Source organism: Lipotes vexillifer, unplaced genomic scaffold (assembly GCF_000442215.2).
Source record: "Lipotes vexillifer unplaced genomic scaffold, Lipotes_vexillifer_v1.1 scaffold71, whole genome shotgun sequence".
In the NCBI taxonomy this organism is placed as follows: domain Eukaryota; kingdom Metazoa; phylum Chordata; class Mammalia; order Artiodactyla; family Lipotidae; genus Lipotes; species Lipotes vexillifer.
In genome coordinates, this window is record NW_006793703.1 from 7,716,813 (window position 1) to 7,738,931 (window position 22,119).

Below are 22,119 nucleotides of genomic sequence, written 5' to 3' on the forward strand. Positions count from 1 at the left end.
TAGGGAAAGGAGCTCCTACCCTGGGGCAATAGAAAAGTAGTGAGGGTTGATCACCTGGCCCAGCCCTGCACAGCCTAGCTCAGCACACCCAGCCCCACCTGCTCCATGGGTGACTGGACAGCATGGGAAGGCCTCGATCAGCTGAACCTGTCTGGGGGGTGCAGGGTGCCTGCGGGAGCCCACAAGGACAGGGACATCAGAACAGCGACATCACAGGTAAGCCCTCCATACAGAGAAAAGGGAGGATCAAACATCTGCTCTCTCACCCTGGAAACCAGAGCCCTGAGTAGGGAGAAAACCAGTTTCGTACTGCCTGAGTCGCCTGGGGCACTCGGCTTCTTGGCTGTGTGGCCCACTGGGGCAGATGAGTCCTGAGCTCGGGTGGGACAGCCCTGGACCCCAAAGCTTTGACTGTTGCTAGTATCAGACCCCTTCCTGTGCTAGGTATCCAGCTTCTTAAGTAGGTTATTTCGATTAGTTTTCTTAAGAACCACGTGAGATAGAGCACCACGTTACGGGTGAAAAAACTGATTGCTGGAGAGTTTGGATAACTTGCTAAAGCAGGCACAGCTAACGCATATCAGAACTGAGAAACCCACCCACGCTTTAGATCCCCCTCTGTGTTTTGATAGAGGTAGACATCTTCAGAATCGGAACATTGACCCAAAAGTCCCTTTCAGAAACACTGACTCAGACACAAGTTATCATCACAACATCTTTCACCTGGGAGGCTAAAGAGAAAAGCGTTCTGACTTCAGAGACCTTGGTCTGTTTTGCCTTGGACAATTCCGACCTGCCTCGAGCTGGTGACTTGGAAAAGATTTGGCTGAGTATTCCCGTTTGTAAACTGAGACCAATGACACCTGTTTTGCAGAGGTTTTATGCAAGAAAATGAAACAAATTGCGTAATACAAAGTACAGGCTTAAGAAATCTTAGTTCCCTGTTAACTCTCTGACACAACTCTGGTCTAGCACAATTACTGACTGTGTGCAATTCTGGGATCAAAGGCAGGCACGGATTACTTTTGCCTGAGTCACCTGTGCTCCAGACGCAAAATCATCTGAAATGCAAATACAGTCGTCTGATAATTTATTATGTGAAACTAACTACAAAGAGTTGCCTCAAGGGAAAATGAAAATGGGACCCAGGACAGCCCTTCCTGTTTGATATTAAGTCTGATATGCAAGAAGGTGTGGTGCTTCCAGAAAATTCCGGCTTCTGAGCCATTAGTAGTCACGAGAAAGATCTGCTAGAAGAAGGGACACTTTCACTTGAAGAGTGGCCATCAAGGAGCCTCTAGGGCTTTCCATCACATCCTCAGCCCACCTCTGATTTCATCCTTGACTGCAGTTAAGGGTTATGTGCAAGCCTACGTCCATTTGCCCCATGCTGACAGCTCCCCATCACATGCATGCTGGGGGTCCCTCTGCTTTCTGCCCCAGGGTCTTCTCTGATGTCATAGGAGCCCCCTTGGCCCGTATACAGGGCAGCCAGAGCTGAAGGGGTGCTAAAGCTCCTTGTGGGACAGGAGGCAGGGGACGAAAGCTCCGGAGTCAGCATTCAGGAATAGTTCAGAGAGGCATTTGCTGGGCTTCTCAGAAGGCCCAGTGGAATCCATCTCCTGTTGCCCCAGCACAACTTCACTATGGTGCCATATCCTGGTTTTCTCCTTGCCTGCTTCATTCTCCCTGCTCTCTGACAGTGATGGAATGATGTCACATCAGAAGACCCTTCTTGGGCTTCCCTGGTGGCGCAGTGGTTAAGAATCCACCTGCCAATGCAGGGGACACGGGTTTGAGCCCTGGTCCGGGAAGATCCCACGTGCCGCGGAACAACTAAGCCCATGTGCCACAACTACTGAAGCCCGTGCGCCTAGAGCCCGTGCTCTGCAACAAGAGAAGCCACTGCAATGAGAAGCCATGTACCACGACGAAGAGTAGCCCCCGCTCGCCACAACTAGAGAAAGCCCACGCACAACAATGAAGACCCAACGCAGCCAAAAATAAATAAATAAATAAGAAGACCCTTCTCTTTACAAGAGACCACCATTTTTCTTTTCTTCGTACTGCCATTCAGTCATTCAAAAAGTCTTATATAACATATATGAATGAATCTTTCTCCATTCATTTTGGTTTATTTTGAATTCCCAACAGACTTACATGGTCTCTGCTCCCTTAAAGCTCTGAACCTATTGATATTTGCAACTGAATAGACTAGAGTTATGTTTTAGGAAAGTAGAGTTGGCCTGGACTCAGATAATCATTTTTTTTCTTCAGTCATTCAACAAACACTTATTGAATACAGAGTAGATCCAGGTTTTGATGCAGCCTAAACCTTATCAAATGTTAGGGTGCTCTTTGAAAAAGAGAATAGAAAAAAATTTTTAAGTCTTGGAAAGTTTCTGTGCAATTGAGAAGGGCCTGAAGTTATTTTATTCTTCACTGACTTCATGGCCAGTCTATTCGTCACTACTTACCGTGTGTAGGTACTGTTCTATACTGTTCCAGGTGCCTAGAAACACCAGTGCAAAAACAAAACAAAACAAAGAAACTAAAAACCAAAAACAGACAAAGCTTCTAGATGAGGTGTATGTTTTCAGCAACACCAAATTTGTGACTTGATAATTAATTAACTTAAAAATAAAAAGGAAATATACCTGGTAAATACTTATTCCCTAAAAAAAAATAGAGTATTTTTGAGAATATTAATATGATAGGTAGATCATACCTTATCATGAGAACAATCCTCAGCTTTCTAGGACTCCATGCACCCTACCCCAAAGAATGTGAGTCCTAGCTGAAAAACTCCCTTTTTTTTTGCACACACCCAGCCATGGTCAGTAGGCTGCTTTGCTGTCAGGCTCTTGGTCCCTGGGACAATGTGGGTCCTGGGCATAGGTGGGAAAGCCCTTCCCCAAGTTTGCCAGACCCCAGTCACAAGCATTTCCATGCAGTGCTACATCAGCCTCCTTCTTGTCTCTGATTTTGGATTCCATGTCCTTTCTCACTACTGTGTGATTATAGGAATTACCCATCCAGATAACATGGAGATATATAATCACAGAAATAGGGGAGCCACACACACTCACATGACCTATGTTTGAAATGACAGTATGCCCTGATACTGTCTAGCTGTAAGTCTTGCACTACAGCAATTTATGATTCAATATAATAAAATATGATTCAATCAATATTCTCTCATTTGGTGTGTATGAGACCTTTCAAATGGAGACAGAACATTTCCCTGTGGCCCTGGAGGCATCATGGATGTGATGGGTCTCTCATCCACATCGCTAATGCGCCTCCTTTCTTTTTCACAGAAAGCACGGTCACAGGGGTAGGTGGTCTAGTCCTCCCATGGCCTCCTTGGAAAAAAAAGGGAGGACTCTTACCCCCAAGGATATAGAGACCTGAGCACGGATAGTGGGGCTCCCAATGTAAACAATTCTTCAAATTCCAATGACTTTGACCTTGAGACTGAAAACATTCTGGACATCAGGTAGTTCTTTTTAAATGAAAAGATCACTGTTGGCTGAGAGTCAATTATCCAGAGTTTAGGCAAAGGGGAAAAAAAAACTGGTAACATTTTGAGCAGAGAAGTCACAAAAGTACCAGGATTTTGCCATGAGAATATTTCTTAGTCTACAGAAATATGAAAAATCTTAACAGCGTCCAAATAAGGAGTTTCATTATGCAGAGAAGAAAAAAATTCCTTACTAAAAGGCAGGGAAAAAGCGTAGAGACATAAGATTTCTTTTTAAAGCAGACTTACTAATTCTTCCTGTTCTGAGCTGTTCAACTTTATATATATTATTGACTTGTTCCTGTGGGAAGGGCTGTGGCAGCTGAGCTCTGCAGCTCAAGCATGTGTCAAGGATAGTGACATCACTGAGTTACTGACAGCCCAAGTTGTTGTTTTGGCCGGGCCTCGAGGCTTGTGGGAGCTTAGTTCCCGGACCAGGGATAGAACCCAGGCACACCACGGCAGTGAAAGTGCTGAGTCCTAACCACTGGACGGCCAAGGATTTCCCAAGAACCCAAGTTCTGTTTCCCCAGAACAAAACTGGATGACATGAGCTTCTGTCCAGGACCAGAAATGGTCACCAGGCTCTTCTGCGTGGCTTTTTATCTCCTGTGGGCAGGTGAGTACAGGTGGGCTCCTGTCCCTGGAATTCTCAAGACCTCAATACTAGCCTTCCTCTTGGGATGACAAGATCAGCTCTGTCTATCACAGGACCTGTGGAGGCCGGGATCACCCAGAAACCAAGACACAAGATCACAGTGACAGGAGAGACAGTGACTCTGGAATGTCACCTGACTGATAACCATGACTATATGTACTGGTACCGACAAGACCTGGGACATGGGCTGAGGCTGATCCATTACTCCTATGGTGTTGGCAACACTGAGAAAGGAGAAATCCCTGATGGGTACAACGTCTCGAGATCAAATAGAGAGGATTTCCCCCTGACCCTGGAGTCTGTTATCCCCTCCCGGACATCTGTGTACTTCTGTGCCAGCAGTGACTCCACAGTACTGCACAGCTGCTTGCTCTCTGCACATAAAGCGTAGTTACAAAGACTGAGGGTTGCCTGCACACGTGAGGTCTGGCCCAAACCCTCAGAAGCCCCTGTCTCCATCAAAGGCACAGAGTTCTTGCCAGCATGGGGGCTGGACAACAGTGGGCAGTGTGACTCTCAGTGCTGAAGCCTGCCCCATGCAAGTCTTAGCCTGACTTCAGGTCAGCTCAACACTACAGCTAGCTGGTTCTCTCTTCTGAGAAAGGAAAATGCATCTTTAGTTGAGATACATGAAGATCCCCTTGATAATCTCAGAGGGGCCCACATCCTTCTCTCCCCTGTGAGCTTTGTGACGTCTTCATCTACTGCCTACCCCACCCTCTACTATCCTTCACCTTACAGGTCAGAAACCTTCACTCACTGGGACTTCCCTGGTGGTCCAGAGGTTAAGAATCTGCCTTCTAATTCAGGGGACACGGATTCGATCTCTGGTCGGAGAACTAAGATCCCACATGCCGCAGAGCAGCTAAGCCTGTGTGCCACAGCTAGAGAGCCCATGCGCCGCAACGAAAGATCCCACATGCTGCAACCAAGACACGGCGCAGCCAGAAATAAATATTAAAGAAAAAGAGAAATGTTCACTCACGTGGTCTCTGCTCCTGGCTGCCTTTCTTCGACTGGGCAATAGCCCTACAAGATCCCTATAATGTTTGCTTCTGCCTGTCCCTCACCATCGTCTTGCACAAGTTTCCCCTGACATTCCCTGCTCCAGCCACATGCATCCACATTTAGTTTTTTCCTCTTCTGTGCCATGTGCTTTGCCACCCTAAGATCTTTCCTGTAGGCTGTTTCTCTCTAAACACTAAACATATATCCCTCCCTCTTCACTAGGAGAAATTAAGAAAAAATATTCTGGGGCATTCATCTGAGGAAGGGTTTGTTTTTTTGTTTTTTAAATGGAGACACAAAAGAACACAACCTACAAAGAAAATATTTATAATGTGAGTTGCATTCAATTAAACTCTCGTACGTCAGAACACACTGTAAAAAATGAAAAGGTAAGCCACAGACTGAGAAAAGACATGAAGACTGCAGACAGATGATAAAGAATCAGTGTGACAGAGACCGTTCGTGCTCACCAAATTCCTGTGGCTCCGATGTGATTCCAACATCACTATAGTTGGAGGGTTGGGAACCTAAGACTAGGTTCTGAACAATGGGATGTGCGTGAAAATTATGCAAGCCAGTTTCAAGCTGTGTCCTTTATAACATTCTGTGGCACTGTGATGAGGCCTCCAAGTATCCTCCCATTTGGAGATTTGCTAAAAGGCTCACGGGATGTGGCATAGAGTTGAAATCATGGCTAAGATTTATTAGTGACCAAGGAGATATTCAGTGACAGATCATAAGGGAAAAAGACATGGAGTCTAGAAGAATCCATCCATACACAGGCTTTGTTATGCTCTCTTTCTCCTGGGAGGGCTCACACTTCCCCCAGCAAGAAAAATGCAGCAACATGGGTATGATATTTCTGCCAAGGGAGCCCACTGAGGACTCAGTGCCAAGGTTTTACTGGGAGCTGATCCCATAGGCACCCACTGCCTATCACGAATGGAAGTCTCCCAGAAGGAAATCCAGTGTTCAGCATAAACTATGTTGTTCACACCAATGGTCCAGGCACAGTGAAACACTCTTCTCAAAAAAACTTTCTATCAATATAGATAGCTGTTCACCAGCCAAGTTCCCAGATGCCAGCCAAAGGCCAGACTTGCAAGCAGGCTTTCTAGACACAGCAGTCTCAGACCTGCTGTATTAGCTTCTTTCTGCATGGGCACGCCTCAACTCTCTTTTCCATGCTTTGAGGAACTTGGAAGGTACCCATTACAGTCTGGCTAATTAAACTGTAGCCTGGCTCCCTGGATCGTAATTTGGTGGACAACCACAGAAAGAAGCTGTTCATGCCACACTGGACTTCATGGTCATGGGGAATAGAATGTTCTAGAGTTAAACCACTGGGATTTTAGGGTTTGTTTTATTTTCTGTAGCATAGCTGACCTTGTCTATTAGAGTTAGTATCGAAAATGAATAAATAATTCTTATTACTTAATAAGGAAAAGATGACCCAGTAAAAATGGCAGTACTTAATCTAGGTAATTCTAGGTAACATGAATTCTCACTAAACATGTGAATACATTCTCAACCTTACTTAGAATCAAACTATTGCAAACTGAAACAGTAAGTTACGACCTCAAACTTACCAGACTGGAAAATTTTCAAGAGTGACAGTCTGAAATTTGAGTAAAGGTACCGATTACTGGAAACTCTCTTACACTACAAAAGAAAAATTACAGGGCTTCCCTGGTGGCAAAGTGGTTAAGAATCCGCCTGCCAATGCAGGGGACACAGGTTCAAGCCCTGGTCTGGGAAGATCCCACATGCCAAGGAACAAATAAGCCCGTGCGCTACAACTACTGAGCCTGCACTCTAGAGCCCGCGAGCCATAACTACTGAGCCCGTGTGCATTAACTTCTGAAGTCCGCATGCCTGGAGCCCGTGCTGCACGACAAGAGAAGCCACTGCAATGAGAGGCGCGCGCACCGCAACGAAGAGTAGACCCCGCTCGCCGCAACCAGAGAAAAGCCTGTGCGCAGCAACGAAGACCCAACACAGCCAAAAATAAAATAAATAAAAGAAAATTACAGCTATATCAGAGGGCATTTTGTGGGATATACTCCGACAACAGCACTTCAGGATAAATTACCAAAATACTCAAATTACTTAGGTTCCTTTCACTGTCTTTATATAACAGCTGCACAGGACCATTTTCTCTGTGTCAAGAGAGGCTGAGTGTTCTAAAGGATAGTCAAAAACTCACAAACTTTGGGAAGTTGACTGAATGTAAATGGAGGAAAAGTAGTATTTATCCCAAGTTGTAGTTGAACAGTATGTATTAGTGTAATGAGGAGGGAACAGGAGCTGCAGGGGAGCTGGGAGGATTTACCTTCACAAACACTGCCTGGTGTCAGCCCCAGTTCTAATGCAAATAGCGGAGAAGTCGCACCAGGCTCCCTGGGCCATTGGATGAAGGGCCTCAGGCCAGTGACCCCGAACCACTGGCCATCGGGAGGCATTGGTTTTGGATGGAGAAGCAGATCGGGGTTTTTTGTATTTAATTAATTAACTAATTAATTAAATTATTTACGTATTTATTTATTGAAGCATAGTTGATTTACAATGTTGTGTTAGTTTCTGGCGTACAGCAAAGTGATTCAGTTATATATGTATGTTCTTTTTCACGTTGTTTTCCATTATGGTTTATTACAAGATATTGAATATAGTTTCCTTGCTATACCGTAGGACCATGTTGTTTATCCTTTCTATATACAATAGTTTGAGTCTGCTAATCCCAGACTCCCAATCTATCCCTCCTCTACCCACCCTCCCCCTTGGCAACCACAAGTCTGTTTTCTATGTCTGTGACTCTGTTTCTGTTTTGTCAATAAGTTCATTTGTGTCATATTTTAGATTCCACATCTAATTGATATCATATGGTATTTGTCTTTCTCTTTCTGACTTATTCACTTAATATGATAATCTCTAGGTCCATCCATGTTGCTGCAAATGGCATTATTTCATTCTTTTTTAATGGCTGAGTAGTGTTCCATTGTGTATATGTACCACATTGTCTTTATTCATTCATCTGTCAATGGACATTTAAGTTACTTCCATGTCTTGGCTATTGTAAATAGTGCTGCTGTGAACATAGGGGCCCAGGTATATTTTTGAATTATAGTTTTGTCTGGGTATATGCCCAGAAGTGGAATTGCTGGATCATTTGACAACTCTATTTTTAGTTTATTGAGGAACCTCCATACTGTTTTCCATAATGGCTGCACCAATTTACATTCTCACCAACAGTGTAGGAGGGTTCTCTTTTCTCCACACTCTCTTCAGCATTTGTTATTTGTAGACTTTTTAATGATGGCCGTTCTGACCAGTGTGAGGTAGTGCCTCATTTTAGTTTTGTTTTACATTTCTGTAATAATTAGTAATGTTGAGCATCTTTTCATATGCCTATTGGCCATCTCTATGTCTTCTTTGGAGAAATGGCTATTTAGGACTTCTGCCCATGTTTTGATTGGGTTGTTTGGTTTTTTGTTATTGAGTTGTATGAGCTCTTTGTATATTTTGGAAATTAAGCGCTTGTCAATTGCATCATTTGCAAATATTTTCTCCCAGTCCGTAGGTTGTCTTTTCATTTTGTTTATGGTTTCCTTTGCTGTGCAAAAGCTTATAAGTTGGTTTTTTGTTTGTTTGTTTGTTTTTAGGTAAGAAGTGGATTTATTTAGAGAGAAACACACTCCACAGACAGAGTGTGAGCCATCTCAGGAGGTGAGAAAATGCCAAAAGCTTATAAGTTTGATTAGGTCCCATTTGTTTATTTTTGCTTTTATTTCTATTGCCTTGGGAGACTGACGTAAGAAAACTTTGGTACAATTTATGTCAGAGAATGTTTTGCCTATGTTCTCTTTTAGGAGTTTTATGGTGTCATGTCCTACATTTAAGTCTTTAAGCCATCTTGAGTTTATTTATTTATTTTGGGGGGGGGGTTGAATTTTTGTTTAATTTATTTATTTAATTTATTTATTTTTGGCTATGTTGGGTCTTTGTTGCTGCGCATGAGCTTTCCCTAGTTGCAGCGAGCAGGGGCTACTCTTTGTTGAGGTGCACAGGCTTCTCATTGCGGTGGCTTCTCTTGTTGCAGAGCCCAGGCTCTAGGTGTGTGGGCTTCCGTAGTTGTGGCACATGGGTTCAGTAGTTGTGGCTCGCGGGCTCTAGAGCGCAGGCTCAGTAGTTGTGGTGCATGGGCTTAGTTGCTCCGCGGCACGTGGGATCTTCCCGGACCAGGGCTCAAACCCGTGTTCCCTGCATTGGCAGGCGGATTCTTAACCACTGCGCCACCAGGGAAGCCCTTGAGTTTATTTTTGTGTATGGAGTGAGGGTGTGTTCTAACTTCATTGGTTTACATGTGGCTGTCCAGATTTCCCAACACCACTTGCTGAAGAGACTGTCTTTTCTCCGTTGGATATTCTTGCCTCCTTTGTCGAAGACTGATTGACTGTAGGTGTGCGTGTTTATTTCTGGTCTCTCTATTCTGATCCATTGATCCATTTATGTATTTTTGTGCCAATACCATGCTGTTTTTATTACTATAGCTTTGCGGTATTGTCTGAAGTCTGGGAGGGTTATGCCTCCTGCTTTGTTCTTTTTTCTCAGGATTGCTTTGGAAATTCTGGGTCTTTTATGTTTCCATATGAATTTTAGGATTATTTGTTCTAGTTCTATGAAAAATGTCATGGGTAATTTGATAGGGATCACATTAAATCTGTAGATGTTTTTGAAACAGGGCTTAGTTCTGCCTTAGAAGTTGAGGCAAGAAAAATGCAACTTCATCCTTGCATCCAGCATCTGGTTTGCAGATGTGAGTGGCCAGTGGAATGTGAGGAATTAAATGGAGACTCTTCTTCCTTTATGGATGCAGGTGGGTTTTGCTTAGCAGTGAACCTGAACTGTAAAAACGGAGCAAATCACTGAGTGGAGAATCTTCTGACCCTGCTGGGGCTGTAGACAGAGAAGAGCCAGGAGCCGGCCGAATTCTCAGGGACCCCTGAGATGGAAAACATCTGCCTTGGGAGACCATTAGAGAAACTCTAGATATACACCTGTGCCCCGAACTTAACCCCTACTAGTTGTGTGTCCTAGACGCTGTATAGGCTGATGTAAGGGAAATGCAGGGGAGGAGGGTAGATAATTCAAGACCGTGTCTAGGCTAGTCTCAAATTGCTGCCTAAGACACTGCGAATATCCTTAATAAGTATCAGATCTCCCAGAATTCCTGCCTTTCCTCCCTTGAGCAGTAAGATGCCCCATCCCTGCCTGGATTTTGTTTTGGATTTGCTCAGTGCTGCCCAGGAAGCAGGTGAGGCCCGGGAACACAGCGGGGATTTCTTCCGTGGAATGGGCAAGCCTCAGTTGCAAGCATTTTGTATGTAGCCTGATCAGCCCTGTCTCCTGCCACCCTGAACGCTGCCATCACTCAGAACTTTTAACCCCTGGGCACAAGAATGGGACAAGTAGTGACACCTCGATGTGAAGAAACTTCCCATGATGGGATGATTAACTGGTACCAACATAAGTTGGACTCGGACCAGCAGCTTTTCTATCTCAATAATAGAGAATTTACGAGGGAAACGGATGGCTCTGATAGTTCTGCATCTGTGGGTCTTAACTTGATAGCGTTGGCATGTAAGCCCTCGGTTGTGGGTGTTCAGAAGATTATCTCTGAGAACACGACTCTACTGTTTCCACCTCTCTGACACACATTTCCTTGTTTTCTTGTTTCATACCAACTCTTGGGGCCTTCTCCAGTCCTCTAACCCTTTCTACCTCACCACTCAGACAATGAAAAGAAATGTTTCAGAACAAATGTTGCCCTGTTAAAAAAAAAAAAAGTCAGATACTAACCAGTGCAATTCAATTGTATGTTATGCTATGTTTTTTAAGATTCCAGAAGATTCAATTTTGTATTTACTGTTACTGTATCCATCCTGGTATTTTCAGGGATAAGACAGTTCTCTGAATGCATCATGGAGATGAGTGAAAGCAAAGAGGAAACTGGTCTTTGACCTTCAGACAGAATAAAAGCTTCTAACTCACATCTACACTCAGGGCATCATTTTACCCCTCTACCTTCAACTGTGTCAGTTAGTTCACTGTGCTTCTAGGATAAAGCGGTGGCAATTACCCCGGCTTTACCTTGTCTAAGCTCATCTGATTGGGAAAAAAGAGAACCTGGTAAAAGAGACACCTCCAGAGAAAAGGATAATTACAGATAACACAAAAAGGTTATTAAGTGATATGTCAAATGTGAGTCACCTTTGACACATCCAAGTAGAAACATCCAGCAGAGAGTTAGAAGGTGGTGATGGGAGATCCAATCATTCAGCCCTGGAGCCATGCATGGGGACAGTTAGATGAATTCACATGCAGTCTATGAACATGTTCAACAAACTTCTAGATATGTTTTAGTTAATAACAGTTGGTTTCTAAGACTATGGGCATTTGCGAGACAGTGATGTCACCATGGGAATTGCCAGTGGGGACAAGGACGCCCCTCCTCCTCTGCTCATAGGCTCTCAAGGACCCTGAGCTGGTCAACCTCCCACTGCTGCCCTGACCCTGCCATGGGCTCCAGGCTCCTCTGCTGAGGAAACCCTCTGTCTCCTGGGGGCATAATTGTTACATAAAGTCCAATTGTAAGTCCCGAGAACACCAAGCTCTCTCTGCTCTCTTTCCAGGGATTATTTCAATCATCTCCTCTTTCCATTTTCAAATTCTGTCTTTTCCTGATACAGAATTCACAGAAGGTGGAGTTGCCCAGTCCCCCAGACACAAGATCACAGGGAAAAGACAGGCCATGGCTTTGTGATGCAATCCTATTTCAGGCCACAGTATCCTTTACAAGGGGTCTGGAGCTACTGATTCTCTTTGAGGAAGAGGCTGAAATAAATGTTTTCTAGTTGCCTCAGAATCGATTTTCTGCAGAGGGGCCCCAAGGAGCAGACTCCACTCTCAAGATCCAGCCTGCAGAGCTGGGGGACTCGGCTGTGTATTTCTGTGCCAGCAGCTTAGCCACAGCCTTGCAGAGACCCTTCCTTCCTGTGCACAAACTTCACGATCCTTCCTCTCTGTGTTGCTCACGGCAGCTCCAGACAGCCCTCCCCTTACTCCTCATCATGCAAGAGGAGGAAGTGGGTTTGCAGAGATAAGCTGTGATGCATATAAATGGAGGACACACATTATTTCTTAAAACACGAGAGCCGAAATTGTTGTTTGAAAATAATTATGACTCAGGGATTAGAAGCGTTCTGGGGTGAAAACTCAAGAATCCCAAACTGAAAGTACTTGTCACAGACTCAGCCCTCACGGGCTAGTGATGGTTTTTCTCCTATAAAAATATGCAGTCACAAAACATGTCCAATAAACTTGAATAATACAGGTGGCGATTCTATGAGTGTAGCAAACAGCAGGCTCGCTGAGGTTTTTTTCACCATCTGAATGATTCAAGTTGACATGCTTCTCTCTCTGCTTTTACTTAGGAACTTTTAGGCATCAAAGTCTCAACACAGAGTATGTGGTTGGAAAACACTTTTTTCCCATTTTTATGGAAATGTGTTGATAATAATGATGTTGGTGGTGGGATGATAATTTTAGCTATTTTATTCAGCCCTTTTCCAACTTCAAAGAAATATACACAAATGGGTATCCTGGCAACCAGTCTCAAATCTTAGCTCAAAACAAATTCTTACTCTGGAGTTTGTTACTGTAACCAACACAGCTCAAAACTGCATGTTGAGGGTATTTCCAGCTGTTTGCCTTAGTACATTAAAATAGTTCCTTAGTGCATTAAAATATTCCTTAGTAAGAACTTCTAAAACAATCAATTACCCCCGATCCAAATGCTCCCTCTGGTAATGTATCCTCTAACTTCTACCTGGATTCTCTAAGATAATTCTAGAAATCTTTCTGAAGCATTGGTTGGAACTATTTGGAAAGCAGCTTACTGAGATTCTCCTAAAGGCATGGTCACTGCCCCTCAATCTCTGCTGGTTTCACTTCTCTCTTTACCCAACCAAGACTGCAAGTAATAATAAACGTCCATTCACTCAGTGCATATCTCCTCGACTGCTCTGCCCATATCCTGATCCAGCTGACTTGTCTGATAAAACCTCAGTCATTGATGACCATCTCCTCACCAGCATTTTTATTTGGTTCTTTTTCCAATCTCCTATGTCACTAATTCTCTAATAACAGTTTCCAAGATTACATCTTATCTCTTTAAACATAGGAGACAGTTGTTTTAGGGTGTGTCTGGTAATTTTCACATCTGAGATCTTTGTGGGACTATTTTTGTCGATTTTCTTTCTCTGCTACTTCTCAGTCATGATGTTTGTATTTTTATGGTGTTTGTATTTCTCCTCATGAATCTGGTTATCTTTGACTTTGTGCCAGGCACTAGATTTGTAGGAATAATTTTCATCTTGGATGGACAGATCATCGACCAGAGAAACTTTTGCTTCTGCCAAGTGTGTGGGGGTATAAATAGTCCAGGGCTACCTGATTTGGAATTCAAGGCTTGAGGTGTCCTGGATCACCAGGAGAGAACATTGAGTTTCTCAATGTCCCACGTTTGGTACATTCTGGTCTTTTACTGTTGTCCCCCTGGACTGTAAGTCAGTTTCACGAGCACTGAGTCAGGGAAGGCAATTGTCCTTAAGGGCAAAAGGACTGCTATTCTCCCCTCCTTAGATGCTCACCTCTCCAAGATTCCAGCCAAGAATCTCTCACTATATTTTAGACTTTAATTAATTGAAGTTTTTTTTTTAATTCTTTTCTTTTTTTTTTTTTAAACCCCACATTTGTTTATTTATTTATTTTTTTGGCTGTCTTGGGTCTTCGTTTCTGTGAGAGGGCTTTCTCTAGTTGTGGCAAGCGGGGGCCACTCTTCATCGCGGTGCCTGGGCCTCTCACTATCGCAGCCTCTCTTGTTGCGGAGCACAGGCTCCAGACGCACAGGCTCAGTAGTTGTGGCGCACGGGCTTAGTTGCTCTGCGGCATGTGGGATCTTCCCAGACCAGGGCTCGAAACTGTGTCCCCTGCATTAGCAGGCAGATTCTCAACCACTGCGCCACCAGGGAAGCCCAATTGAAGTTTTTGATGTTGATTTTTTTTTACCCAACTATTTAGACAGCAAAGAAGGGTTAACTTGAGTGCTCTCATTTATAATTACTGGGATTAAAGTCAAAAGAATTTTATTTGGAATTTTAAATAAAAACCAATTAATGTTAGATTCTTAGTCTGAGACTTCTTTGACATTTAACTTAAACGACATAGAGATGTTACACTTGAACTTTAATTTCGACCAAAGTATTTCTTTTAAAAACTTAAAGGGTATTTATAATCAAATTGAGACATCCATTTGTTTTTGTCATTTTTATTATTGGAGTTTTAAATTTTTCTTTTTCTTTTTTTTTTTTTTAACTTTCATTGCGTAACCTCTGCTGTTCCATTGGACCATGTGGCAGGATGGGAACTGAAACAGGGAGTGACTCTGTAGACTTGATCACAGCATACAGAATGGACTTGGAATCTGTTTCATTGCTATGCTGTCAGGACACATCTGTGCTGTTTTTCTGCGAGGATACTCGAGGAGCAGTTGTTGGAATTGGGAAGAATAACTGACATGTGTCTATTTTTCTCCTCTCCTTAAACCCAGTTTCCTAGGACAACACTTTATTTGACATTTCCCATTTTCGGGGACTTCCGTAAAGTAATCCTCCTGTTCTCATCTTCCTATTCCTTGCTGAATCTTTCCTATGGGAAGGGAAATAGATTATCTTATTTAATCTCTTTATCTGCTTTAGTCTCTCATCTTCTTGCCTTGTTCCTGGCTACCGAGAAAAGAGATAGATTCTTTGGTGTTTCCTCAACATGCACCAAGAATAGCGGAGAACTTTCTTATCCATAGAAGGTCGGCCTGTAGTTTGGAGGGGAGAGAAAGTGAGTTCAATTCTGATTCAGCATAGTGTTAGCCAGCCCCTTTGGTTTCACATCTGAGCCCTGTTATTTACCAATGTCAAAACTGATGTTATTATCTCTGCCTGACTCTGAGGTCTAACTCGCAGGTGTTCCGTCTTAGGCCATAATAAGTCAATATTATTTATTGACTCTCTAACACCAACAAATCATAATACCCACACCCCCTGTACTCAGTGGAACAACACACAACCCCCCTTACGTGCTGGGCAGACAGCATATTTGTTTTGCTTCTGCCCACCGGCCACTAGGAGACACTGTGGCTTCATTGTCATCTAGCATCTATGTGGCCTGGAAGGATGGCATTAAGGGAAACCATAGGGTTGGGTTTAGAGTTAGGGAGTTGCAGGTGTCTTGAATAATGGCTGAGAATGAAGGAAATAGAGACCAACCCTTTTTCCTCTGCTGTGTAGGTGGGTTTTGCTCTGACTGGAGCTCTGAGCCGGCTTTGAATGGTAGGTATGCTTGCAGTGAGCATTCCTCCAAGTTTGCTTAAGACATGGCTGCACGAGGAGCTGGGTGGTGAAGCTTGCACGTTCTGGGCTGGGAAAGCAGAGAAGCAGTTTGAGGGTCAGAGTAGCCTAGTGAGCCTGAACCAAACCAGCCCAGGCCAGCCCACCGGCTCTGCTGTACCTAGAGTGTAGGGTCAGGAGAACAGCAAGTGCTACCCTGGACCTCGTCAGAGGGACCCTGGCCCCAGGGAGCTGACAACCACAGTGATACCACCAGCAAATCAGGCAGGGACTGGGGTGGATCAGAACAACAGAATTTCTCCCCAAGAACTTTTGCTCTCAGCAGGAAGATGCACAATGGAGTTTTGCCAGACTCCGATGTGTCTCTTGGAAGCAGATGAGGTCTGGCAGAGTCTTTTGCCTGGGCTTCCCTTGGCCTGATTTCAAGTTCTTACTGTGTGATTAAACCTCAGTCTCCCCCTTGTATCTGGTATCTCGCTACGGCCTCTTTCACTCACGAGCCCCAAGGATACTGTAATTTATTAGATTCCTATTGCTGCTCTAACAAATTTCCACACATTTTGTGGCTTAAAACAATACAAGTTTATTATCTTACCGTCTTGAAGGTCAGAAGTCCAAAATGGGTCTAAGTGGGTTAAAACAAGGTGTCAGCCCGGCTGCTTTCCTCTGGAGGCTGGAGTGGAGAATCTGTTTTCTTGCTTTATTCAGCTTCTAGGGGCCACCAAGATTTCTCCACTAGTGGGTCCTTCCATCTTCAAAGCCAGCAATGATGGATCCAGTCTTTTCTCAATGCTGCATCGCTGTAACCCTAACTCTTCTTTCTTCTTCCACATTTTAGGGCCCTTGTGATTACGTTGGGCCCACCTGGAGAATCCAGTCTCGTCTCCCTATATTAAGGTCAGCTGATTAGCAACCTTAATTCCATTTAGAACCTGAATTCCTTCCCCCTTGATATGCAATGTGACGCATCCACAGTTCCAGGGATCAGGCATTGAGCTCTTTGGGGAGCCATCATTCTGTCTACCATGTCTATAGGTACCCGGTAACAAGGAAGGAACAAACAATGACCTTTTATACAAATACAGTAACAGCCTCAGTTTTACATTCAGGGTCCAACAGAAACCAAGGGGATGGAGCCCACAAGGGAAACAGGCACCTCTGGTAACAAAATCCAGCCCGTAAACTATCTTCTCTTTAAAACTGGCATGTGCTCCTCGGGTTCAGAAGACTCAGCGGTGTCTCTCTGTGCTAATCACAAAATATGGATTTGAACTGGTCCTTATTCCTTGTCAACAAATAACTTGCTTGAACAACCCAGTAAACAGAAAGCTTCTCTCAGCTTTTCATAACCTCAACCATGAGAGGGAGTGGGTTTGTGGCAGCAGACCCCTTTCATAGGGAAAGGGCCCAGTGTTCATTTAAAAACATCCAGCTTTTCTAGGAGTAAGAATACAGTTTAAATCAACTCTAGAGAATTTGATTTGCAAAGAGAACGTGAAAATCATCTGCTTATTTCATGGTGGGGATAGAGAAATGAGGGAAATTCTATGCTATGGGCTTTGAGAATTTAATAGCGCTCAAGGATAAACGAACCCAGAAAGGTCTTTCACTGTAAAAAAAAAAAAAAGTTTTCAAATTGAATCAGTTCTCCAGACATCAGTTCGGTCCCTGAAACCCTAACAATGCAGTTGCTATTCTTGTTTTTCCTGGAGAGCCCAGAGCCCACCTCCTAACTGATGCATGATTTGGAGTGTGATATAACCAGGAGCATCTAGCCACCAGTGAGAGGAATATGAGGGTTCACAGAGAAGCTGGCTTGCAATGAGACAATTTAAACTTGGAGTTTGAGGTTCAAGTGGAAATAGTTGGCAGGCTCTAGCTAAGAGATTGCATAGAGAAGGCATTATGAATTGATAATATCAAAACATCTGCAGGGAGCCTCTGGATGTGTAAATCTCTATCTTAGATCAATGATGATTGAGTTCAGTCCCGCCTGATTCCTCTCCTGGAGATGCAGCCTTCTTCTCTGAAGGGAGCTTCTGAGTTGCGGCCCGGGGGGAGGGGGCGGGGGATGGCTCATTCAGTGGTGTCACTGACAAACACATCTGTGGGGATAAGCTGTCCCAAATGCACTTCTCTGCTCATTTCCACAGGGGCCCTGGTCTGGACAATTCCACATCGTTGTTCTCATCCTGCCGTGGGCATGCGAGCCCTCTGCTGTGTGGCCCTTTGTCTCCTGCGAATAGGTGAGTCCTTGGAATATTCAATGTCCTCATGTAGGGTTTCCCTATTGTGACTCCAATATTTTTCGTATTCTGTTTCCAAATTCTTTCACAGAGCCCACAGGTGCTGGAGTCACCCAGACACCCAGGCGTGAGGTGACAGAAATGGGGCATGCAGTAACTCTGAGTTGTGAGCCGATTTCAGGCCACACTGTGCTTTATTGGTACAGACAGACCTTGGTGCAGGGATTGGAGTTTCTGATTTACTTCGTCAACCAAGCTCCTACAGACGAGTCAGGGATGCCCAAGGACCGATTCTCAGCTCAGATGCCTAACACGTCATTCTCCACTCTGAAGATCCAGCCCACAGAACCCGGGGACTCGGCCACGTACCTCTGTGCCAGCAGCAAAGACACAGTGCTGCAGAATCACCCCACCCCATGCAGAAAACCTGTGCTTCCGCTTCTGACTCCAGCCCCCAGCCATCCTGAGTCCTGAGTAAAAGCTCCTCCCCTAGAAGCACGGGGGTGCTGTGTTCTCCTGTCCCTAGGGAAGGCAAGAGCCGAATGTAACAAGCCATCACATTAGGAAACGTTTGGTGGGAAGGCAGTAGGGGCCCGGTTCCTGGCATTTCTCACAAATTTCTCACAGAGGGTGACAGTCCATGGCTAAGGGTAAATGTCACCCACTGAGCTTTCAGTTTAAGATTGAGTAAGCATCAGATAAACCCAGTTTGAAAAGTATTCTACAAAATACTTGACCGGTGATCAAGTATGAAAGTATGAAAATCATTAAAAACAAGAACAGACTGAGAAACTCTCATGGGTTGGAGGAGTCTAAGGAAACATAACAAATGCTATGTGGTGTCCTGGATTAGATCCTGGAACAGAGCAGTAGAAAAACCAGGGAAATCTGAGTTTAGCCTGTAGCTGAGTTGTAGCAATGTTAAATTCTTGGTTTTGAGCAAAGTATCATGGTTGTGCATGGTGTTAACATTAAGGAAGGTTGGGTGAAGGGTATAGAGGAACCGTAGTATCTTTACAGCTCATGAGAAATAAATTCTCCAGCGTTGGGTCTCCAGAGTCCCTATAAGCCAGCTTGTCACGTTGCTGTTAATTGTACTTTTGCTCCCTGAGCTCAGGGCACTCAGACAGACCCAGACACAGCTGCTTCTCCTTGGCCTCCGTTCCACGCTTCCTAAACATCAGGCGGGGCAAGGTAGGCTGAGCAGAAGCCTGCAGTGCCGAAGTCCGCCCCCAAGGCTGGCCTGATGCTTCTCTGAGGCTCCCCTTCTGTCCCCTTTGCACACAGCCCCCAGGTATGCGGGGGTCACACTGACTCTGCCATCGCTAGTTTCTGCGAGCTCACAAACACTGAAGCTTAACAGTGAAGAGAATATGCCAGTTACAGATTTATACACGAAGGATATAAAGTTGACTCATTAGTATTACAGGAAAATGATACCCATAAAAATTTCCAAACTGATCAGCAAGACATTTTGTATTGTGTGGTAGGCTGAATAATAACCCCCAGCTCCCCACCCCCAAAGATACCCATGTCTTCATCCCTGGAACCTGTGCATGTTGCCTTAGATGGCAGAAATTGACTTTACAGGTGTGATTAAGATTTTTTTTTTTTTTTTTTTTTTTTTGCGGTACGCGGACCTCTCACTGTTGTGGCCTCACCCGTTGCGGAGCACAGGCTCCGGACGCGCAGGCTCAGCGGCCATGGCTCACGGGCCCAGCCGCTCCGCGGCATGTGGGATCTTCCCGGACCGGGGCACAAACCCGTGTCCCCTGCATCGGCAGGCGGACTCTCAACCACTGCGCCACCAGGGAAGCCCTGGCACTCTTTTAAAGCTTTTTGAGGGGCTTTACTGTGAGCCCATAATTCGGGATCAAATCCGACAGAATCTTGCCATTCCCTCTTGGCTGTCTGTGAGTCTTAGGTACTCCTAAGACTGTACTTGCCTGTTTTCTGCCAGGCAGTAGACCTCATTGTCCTTGGGATAAAGCAAAACCCAGATACGTGGCCTGCTGCTTACATACCTGGACCTTTTCTGGAGAGACTTTATATCCATATTCAGCCAAATAGTTCAGAGGTTTAATGATAGTTTGTAGACACTTTTCATACGTGGGGTTCGCTATCAGCAACTCATCCACATATTGGAGCAAGGACCCTTCATCTAGTGTTACGGTCTGGAGGTCTTTAGCCAGCACTCCTCCAAAAAAAAGCAGGAGAATTTTTAAGCCCCTGAGGTAAGGCTGTCCAGCAATATTGTTGGGTTACCCATGTTTCTGGTCCTGCCATTCGAAGGTGAATAGCTGCTGTGACTCTCTGGAGTAGGGATGCAAAGAAAAAGCATCTTTCAAGTGTGAAACTGACAACCAGCCATATTCTCCCAGAATAGTTGTGAGCAGAGTATACGAATTTGGGATCACAAGGTGCAGGTCTTGGACTGTCTCATTAATAGCCCTGAAGTCTTGAACAAAGTGACACTCTGATGAGTTTGGCTTTTTAACTGGGAGGATAAGGGTCTTGTACGGGGGCTTGCAAGATCTAATTGGTCTAATTTTAAGACTCTCTCAGGAATTGGCTATATTCCCTTCTGGGCCTCTTGCAGCCGAGGATATTATTTTAGATTAGGTGTCCCAGCCTCCTTTCTTAATGGGATTTGTATTGGCCTTGCATTTTTGGCCTTTCCTGGGGTGCCACCACCCCATATTTTTGGTCTTTTCGTAGACCTCAGCAGCGAGGAATTTCCGTCTCCTTCTCTGGGTTTTCTATGAGAGCATCTGTAGGTTTAAAAATGTGTTCTGGTGGGACCCATACATCAAGATGCCCTGGCGAAAAAGTCACTTGAGCATTTAGTTTACAAAGGAGATCTCAACCCAAGAGAGACATAGGGCATTCAGGCACATACAAGAAACTGTCAGGTCTCCTAATTGACGTTCCAATGATTGTAAAAATCATCAGGGGTGGACTGAGGTGTTCTGTGTGCCATGCTGGTGGTTTAGCGTGGAATGGGTTGCACCCATGTCTACTGGAAGGTCAACCCATGTCCAGAAGACATGGGTTGCACCCATGTCTACTGGAAGGACAGTGAGGTTGCACCTCACTGTCAGTTTTAACTGGGGCTCTGGTGGGGATATTTGAATTGGGTGTCACAAATCCAGGGGAGCCCCTGGGCTGCTTTATTCATTATCTGAACATTCCTCTCTCTCTACCATCTGGGAGGCCTCAACCCTTTTCTTTTCCTCAATCCTCTTTTTCTCTGGTCTGGGGCATCCCCTCTTCCAATGCTCCTCCTCTTTCTAATACATGCATATTTCCTTGCCTAGTGATAGTTGACTTTTCTTTTGGAATCCAATGTGGCAGCCAGAAAAGTGGCATTTCGGTTTTTTTTTTTTTAATTTTTATTGGAGTATAGTTGATTTACAATGTTGTGTTAGTTTCAGGTGTACAGCAAGGTGAATCAGTTATACATATATCCACTCTTCTTTAGATTCTTTCCACATATAGGCCATTACAGAGTACTGAGTAGAGTTCCCTGTGCTACACAGTAGATCCTTTTGAGTTATCTACTTTATATATAGCAGTGCGTATATGTCAATCCCAATCTCCCAATTTATCCCTCCCCACCCCCTTTCCCCCAATAACCATAAGTTTGTTTTCTACATCTGTAAGTCTATTTCTGTTTTGTAGATAAGTTCATTTGTACCCTTTGTTTTTAGATTTCACATATAAGTGATATCATATGATATTTGTCTTTCTCTGTCTGACTTACTTCACTCAGTATGAGAATCTCTGTGTCCATCCGTGTTGCTGCAAATGGCATTATTTCATTCTTTTTCATGGCTGAGTAATATTCTTTGAGTCTTCCTTTTTCTGCTTCTGTTCTCTGCTGTTAAATACCTTTAAAAGCAATGTCTACCAACTGAGAAGGATTCGTTTCAAATGTACCATCTAGTTTCTGTAATTTTCTCCTGCTATCTGGGGCACTTTGTCTGATAAATTCATGTTTACCATTCAAGTGTTTTCAGGGGCCTCAGGGTCTGCGTCAGTGTAATGTTTATAGGCGCAGTATATTCTTTCCAAAAACTCAGAGGGGTTTTATTTTGTTTTTGCTGAATCTCTTGAATTTTGTTTACACTCTTTTGTTTTGGTGCCCCTTTCTGAAGCCCTGCCAAGATGCACTTACAGTAGTGCTCTGTTAAGAGCACCCCTCTTTCCCAGTTTGGTTCAGCA

At 44.3% G+C, this 22,119-nt stretch overlaps 1 gene segment (V, D, J or C); it reads left to right on the top strand.

Annotated features, from left to right (window-relative positions):
- Positions 1-22,119, top strand: part of LOC103082892 (T-cell receptor beta-1 chain C region-like) — a 138,984-nt gene that overhangs the window by 20,551 nt on the left and 96,314 nt on the right. The window contains 3 exon segments of the C gene segment in view: positions 4,323-4,522; positions 19,183-19,199; positions 20,970-20,978. Of these exon segments, the coding sequence occupies positions 4,323-4,522; positions 19,183-19,199; positions 20,970-20,978 (226 nt within the window).